The sequence below is a fragment of the Xiphias gladius genome, chromosome 16, assembly GCF_016859285.1.
Source record: "Xiphias gladius isolate SHS-SW01 ecotype Sanya breed wild chromosome 16, ASM1685928v1, whole genome shotgun sequence".
Lineage (NCBI taxonomy): Eukaryota > Metazoa > Chordata > Actinopteri > Istiophoriformes > Xiphiidae > Xiphias > Xiphias gladius.
Window position 1 is genome coordinate 9,811,329 of NC_053415.1, and position 6,802 is coordinate 9,818,130.

General features: G+C 46.4%; 1 protein-coding gene across 2 annotated transcripts in view; it reads right to left on the minus strand.

Moving 5' to 3' along the window:
• LOC120801424 (TSC22 domain family protein 1-like) overlaps positions 1-4,047 on the minus strand; it is a 33,387-nt gene extending 29,340 nt beyond the window's left edge. The window contains exons 1-2 of one of the 2 annotated variants that reach the window (XM_040148427.1): positions 3,794-4,047; positions 498-3,310 (exon numbers count right to left, since the gene is read on the minus strand). In XM_040148427.1, the coding sequence (XP_040004361.1) occupies positions 498-3,229 (2,732 nt within the window). In that variant the 5' untranslated portion in view covers positions 3,230-3,310; positions 3,794-4,047. Of the gene's footprint in view, positions 1-497 lie in introns of both variants that reach the window. The other variant, XM_040148426.1, reaches the window with a different exon arrangement.
• Positions 4,048-6,802: the final 2,755 nt, after the last annotated feature.

The following is a 6,802-nucleotide window of genomic DNA, read 5'->3' on the forward strand; positions in this document are numbered from 1 at the left end:
CTCCATCCTGTTTCCTGCTTTTCAACAACAAATTTGCTGAGTGTGTGTGCAGCCAACTGTGCACCCAGCAGAAATTGTGCCCTGTAAAGAAGAAAGTTGGGATTCAAGCAAGAAGGCAGGCTAGGTAAAATGTCGAATCACTGCGGCCACTTGATAAAGACAATAGACATCACATCCAGCTGAGCCCTGCACTGTGTCCCACTGACAGAGGACAGACAGACTGTGGCAGCCTGGCCACTGTCTGCTGGCTATCTAGGAAAACAATAACACTTTTCTTCCCTCACAGCTGCCACAGCAACCAGTGAAATCATCCAGCTTCAAAACAGACTCTGAATGCTGAGTTAGGCAACAAACACCCATTTAACAGCATGCATTTCTCAGTAATATACTTTGATTGCAGACAAGTGCTAAAATTTTCATGCCTGTGCTGAAACTCTTGCAAATATCAGAAATCAATTAATTATAAACAAAAAGAGTAAGGAAATGAGAGCTCTTACCCATCCTCCTCTCCATCAACAGTCTTAAGACCAGCTGATGCAGTTAAGGCACTGGCGGCGGTGGTATTGCCCTCAGCTTCTTGACCCTGGCCAGTGCTGGATCCAGACCCACCCTCCCCTCCGGACAACTTGGGCAGACCCAATAGAGCCGACTGGTGCTGGAGGAGCAGCCGCTGGGCGTCCTGCAGCTGAGTAGTGGTGAAGGTGGGCAGACTAGCATACAGGGCACTGGCCTGGGCAGCATGAGCAAGGGCCTGGGCACTGCTTTGGTCCTGGGACAAGCTGGCAGAAGACGGCTGGCTGTGGGGGACATGTGGGGGCATCCTACCACTATTCCCAGTGTTGTGGGCTTGGGGCTGGGGCTCACTCTGAGGATTGGGAGGAGGCACACTTGGTGCAGACACTTGGCTCTGGTGGACTGTAGTGGGCAGCTGAGCGCCCAGGCCTGGGTTTTGGATTTGTGCTGGGAGTGACTGGGGCTTCTGCTGCTGGCAATCCAGATGGCCAGGGTGGCTCTTAGCCTGCTGGCCAAGACCTGCTACCCCAACATGAGAGGGTATAGCGGAGGGGTTGGCCTGAAGAGACGAGGGCTGCTGAGGCTGTGTGTGGAGGAGTGACTGTGACTGCTGAGGGCCTCCTATCATCTGACATGATCCATTAGTTGGTCCAGAGGGAGCTGATCCAGCTTGGTTGGACAGAGATTGAGAAGCAGCAGTCTGGGGGATACCTTGTGGCTGGGTGTACTCAGGTGGCCTGACCTGCACTGGGGCTGCTTGGGGGGCAGCAGCAGGCTGCTGCGGTAGGGAAGCATAGCCTATCTTCTGCTGCTGAACACCCACTAGGCCCTGCGTGGAGCCTGGAGGTTGATTAGCAACCGCCTGGGCATAGGTGAGCTGCTGCTGAGGTACAGCAGGTGTAGGGAGTCCAATCGTGGTCTGGTGGCCTGGCAGGGGAGCAGGCTGATGAATGTTTGTAGGAGCCGAGGGGGCCACAGTATTCCTCACATGTGAAAGGGTAATATCCTGGGCGTGCATGTGTGGTTGGGTTTGGGATACTCCAATGTTTAAGCCACTGGGGAGGATTCCTTGAAAGCCCTGAGGAGGGGAGGCATAATCCTGGGCATGATGGGGTACTGGGGGTCCCCCAGCCTCTCCACTGCACACACTCTCTGTATAATGGCTCAGCGTACTCATAGTGCTACTCACAGAACTACCACTTGTGCTTTCTCTCTCGGAGGCCCCAGCAAAGCTCTCAGAGACATACTGACGCATGCTGAGAGACCCAGTATCAGATGCAGAAGAACTGGGAACCGAAGCTGGCGTCTCTCTGTCATAGAACTCAGTACATGTCCATCTGCCCTTCTTGAAGGGCTCAGAGCTAGAGTCCAGCTTCACAACCCTGAAGCGAGAACTGGTGGTAGCCACTGGAGGGGCTGGAGCTGTGGCAGGAGTAGATGATACAGTTGTGGCCATGGCTGTGACAGGGGCACTCATGGGCTGCAGCACAGCAGATCCAACTCTTCCCTGGATCCCACTGGAGAGTCCCATCCCTCCAGAGGCACTGACAACAGCAGCAGCAGCAGCAGAAACAGCAGCAGAAGTTGTGGTAGTCATGGTGATGTTGGAGCTGACATTTTGGTGTTGCTGGATCATGCTGATTTTATTGGCGGTCATGAGGTTGGCCCCGGCTGCAACAGCGCCACCTCCCCCTCCACTCCCCCCGCTGCTGCTTATCACATTGAGAGGAAAGCCACCGCTGTTACTGCTAGCACTTGTGCTGATCCCCCCTCTCACAGGCACGTTGGCAGAGCTCAACATATTCACATTACTAACGCTGCTGGTCTGGGGATTAACTATGCTAACTGTAGTGCCCGTAACAGAGCTGTGCATTCCAGGGACATGTCCCGAGGCCACAACCCCCACAGGCTGAGCAACAATATTCGCAGGGGCAGTCTGGGAAACATTCTCTTGAGGGCCCCCCACGTTAGAAGGCATTTTCTGGGTGACACAAGGTAAAGCTCCAGAAGTGAAGGAAGATGGGATGCTCCCAGGCCCGGAGGACAGAGAATAGACTTGGGCATGGTTAGGATGATGAGGGTGATGATGGTGATGGTGCACAGTCCCGTTTACCATGGCTCCACCATGCTGTTGAGCCTGGTTCAGTGCATGGGGATGCGAAGGCTGGTTGGGGGAGACAGCCCCAGGGGTCTCTGCCTCATGGAAATTATTCAGTGTCTCCTCCGAAGAACTCCTCTCTGTTCCCACTGTGTCATTAGCTCGGGAGAGGGACACATCCAGGATTTCAGAAGAAGACAGATCCTCCGTGTGGGACTCATCCAAGTCATCATAGCTTTCTGTGTCCTCTGCAATACTGTTGTTGGTACTCACAGATATTTGTGCAGGAGTCACACTTGTGATCTGGAAACCACTCTTCTTTTTCATCTGAGCTCCGGCTGACTGTGTGGGCTGGGGCTGCGAATGCAGATTTAGGCTGTGGGGAGGAGGAAGATGGGGACCCGGGGAGGATGAACCAGCAGGGGGTTGGCACTGAATCAACAGGGAGGGTTGATAATCATCGGCTGAGACGTGGCTGTTATTGACCACCGGGTTTGTCGGTGTTGACAGCGTGGAGCCGCTCCCGCTGCCTGTATTGCTACCCCTTCTGTGAAAGACAGCCGGGTGCGCCATCTTTCTAACACTGCCAGAGTCTCCTGCAGGGTCCGGATGATGCATTTCGAGAGAATCCGGGGGGTAGTTTGTCTCTGACAGTATGCAATAAGGTGGCAGTTCGTTGACGGCGCCGTTTTGACAAAACTACGGTCAACAGACAAGACGATCAAAAATAAATAGATGAATTAAGCTTCGGGTGGCTGTTCTCAAATATCAGGCAAAGTTGTGCCAATATTTACAGCCTCTCAATACACGATTCGGTGCTCTCCAGTGACAACGAGGCAGAAGAAGCTAGTGGCCGCTCGCTGAGTAACTAGCAAGCTAACGTCAGCTGTTGCCAGTTGTAATTCGCCGGTGAACTCTCACTGTTATCCGTCTGTGCCTTTATCAAACACAAGCTAACATTTTATGGGTTTTGTAACGAGAAGCTATGTTGTCACGAACACACGCAGTAAAAGCAAAATAGCTGCTGAGTAAGTTAGCGTTATATTAGATGCTAGCCTGACAGAGGAGTAACGTCAGCTAGCTAGCTGCCAGTCTCCATCACCGGCTAGCTAAACACAGACTGTGGCGAGTCGTTATTACTGCTCAATTTGTTTAAATGAAATGAAAATGAAAACACGCAACCTTTCATCCGGTGCACAGTGATGTAAAAACGAATACGATCACTTAAAGGGGTGGCCAAAGGTTTAATCCATTCCACGGAATCCTCGTTTTGGTGTGGGTTTTGCTGTATCACTGGTCCTCCCCAGCGGTCGCGTTGTTCAGTATATAGCCTCCTGCACCGCTGCTGTGGCTCTGTGCTGTGACGGGACTGGAGGGGAGGGGTGCTCCGTAATATGGCGACCGCGCATGGTCTCTGCTGCCAGACATAAAGCAGTCTGGGAGAGGCGGCGACGAGCCCAACATCAACATCAACGACAAGTGCCGGAAAGTGCCGAGCAAAGGGCGCTCCCTCAAACCAGTTCTGGGACATAAGTAACAATAGATGATGTGTTTATTTCTCCAATTCAAGTCAAGGAAAAATGGAGATAGGTCAAAAGACAGATTAAAGTAAAACAGATTAAAATTAAAGTTTTTACACAATATATTAAGTATGGTGCATTGTTACAGATTTAACCACCAAATGACCTAATAAAGTAGATAAAAGTAGTTCCACCTTGACCCAGCTGCAAAATTTAAAGGCTACTTCCATGTTAACCATACAGTAATATACCAGAAATAATAATTTAACCCTCTGAAAGGGTTAAAAAAAATTGAATATATACAGCATATACTCATAGGTAGATGTATATTAGGTAATATTCCAGGGATATGGATTAATCCCTGAAGATAATGCAAAATAATATAATATTACCTGATGAAAAGTAGAACAAATATCATATAGGCTGTAAACATTTGTTGTGGGTTGAGCAAAACATCAACATCACAACAGTGTTTCTGAAACAAAGGTAGGCAGAGAGCTGCTAGATCTCTCTGCAGACGCAGGTGTTAGCTACACTGAAGGATTTTTCTACACACAGGTACTGTTTGGGGCCTCTCTCTCTCTCTCTCTCTCTCTCTCTCTCTCTCTCTCTCTCTCTCTCTCTCTCTCTCTGGTGTGTTTGAGAGAGAGACACTGAGAGAAATGTACACATTTGTTGGTCTGTAATGTTGCCACTGTAGGTCAATGAACTCTAGTGTTAAACTAGTCAAGCATCTCCATTTTCTGTGTTCTGGTCTCTTCTGCTCGTGTCTGGATATAAAGACCCTGTTGTAATTCTAACCCTTTTCAATTAATATTTTCTCTGCTCTTTTCTTCTCTTCTCTTCTCTTCTCTTCTCTTCTCTTCTCTTCTATTCTATTCTATTCTATTCTATTCTCTTCTCACACAGATCTGTCTAAGTTATAAACAGGTTAAACACTCAAAAGATATTCAACACCTAAATTTAATCACTAAATAAGATAAACTAAACTAAACTGCATTGTCTGTCAGTAGCAGGAGGCAAGACAGTAATACTCCACTGGTTCTTCAGAGATGAGACATCCCCATGAAAATGTTTTAACATTCTAAATTTGAAGCTACTGGCCTTATTTTGAACTCTATAGTCTTTAATGAAGTAGACTGTATATTCAGCAATTTCATTAATAATCCCAAATTCTAATCATTGCTTGTTTAGCCTTGCCATCATAGTACACTTGGTTTATCTGTATCAGCTTGGCTTAATCCACCCCAGTCGGTAGTTGACTAAATACTTGGATGCTTTAATGCAAGCTTCACCTGAAGCTCTTTTTATTACTGTATTTATGTGAGACATATGTGGCCTTTGGAAAAAGGTTAAACAATCTGCAGTATGTTGAAAAATGGCTAAATAGTGCATTTAAGATTGTGAAAAGAGCTTTCCGTTGGTAGTTAATGTAAAAATTATGAGATGTTTTGCTGAGTTTGTCAGCTTTAGGCACTGGGGGAAAAATTTAAATCCCAAGAATATTTGCACAAGTCTTGGACAGAAAAGAAGCAGGAAGGGAAATACTAGAAATAGAGTGAGGAGGATTTGACGTAACTAATAGAGAGGGAGGAAAGAGCAGTGGTTAGTGAAGGAGGTGGAGAGAGAGAAGAGAGAGAAGAGGAGAAGAGACTGACTGTCAGGCAAGCAGACAGGCTATATCCATCGATACAAATGATAGAGGACGAGAGACAGCAGGAGCCTAGTGCAGTGTAAGCGTCTGGTGCTGTCAGCAGCTTTAAATCACACTGGCACTCCACAACAAAAAAACACCCAGCACTATTGTGCCACCGCCCCAGCAATAATGAACAATTTATACTCTGGACTCTGCAATCATTTTGTAAATACTCTGTTCTGTTCTGAGTGGAAGTAATAATCCACAGTGTATCCAATATAAAGAAATAACAATTTTATGCTCTCTATATAGTTGAAAGATTAGTTATAGTTGAAAGACATCCAGATTTCGTATGTGCCAGACCATAGTTGCTTCTAATTTAAGTCAAGAACAACTGAGCAGTTAGGGGTGGCTGTAGCTCAGATGGAAGGTGGGTTGCTCTTAATTAAGGGTTAGCAGTTCGATCCCTAGCTCCTGCTTTCTACATGTCCCTTAGCAAGAAACTGAACCTCAAACTGCTAATGTAAGTCACTTTGGATAAAAGCATCTGTCGAATGAATGTAATGTAATATAGTTAGCACAAGCAGAAGAGGCAACCACTAAATCGAACCTTATCATTACTGTCTGTGCTAACTGTGATTAAAACAGCCAATCTTCTTCTTTTCAGAATTACAGTCCTGATTGAAATTATAGAATTTGGAATATCTTCAGAATTTTTGTATAATCAGAATATTTTAAATAAAATGTCCAAAGTTACTGAACATTGACAACATCAATTAAAAAAATGCTTTCATATAGTGAAATAAAAATATACACCTAAAATGTACACTTGACACAAGTATTGGCACCTTTTTGATGAATTTAAATTAGTTCCTCAAACTAAATAACAAACAAATAAGACTCACCTGGGCTTCATTTTCAGGGTTCACAAATTAACAAATGAATGATGGTTTTACGCATAAAAAGGGGCTGATTGTTTCCAGTTTCTTTTTCAAAATGGCGGAGACAAGAGAGCTATCTGAGAGCAGCAGAAAT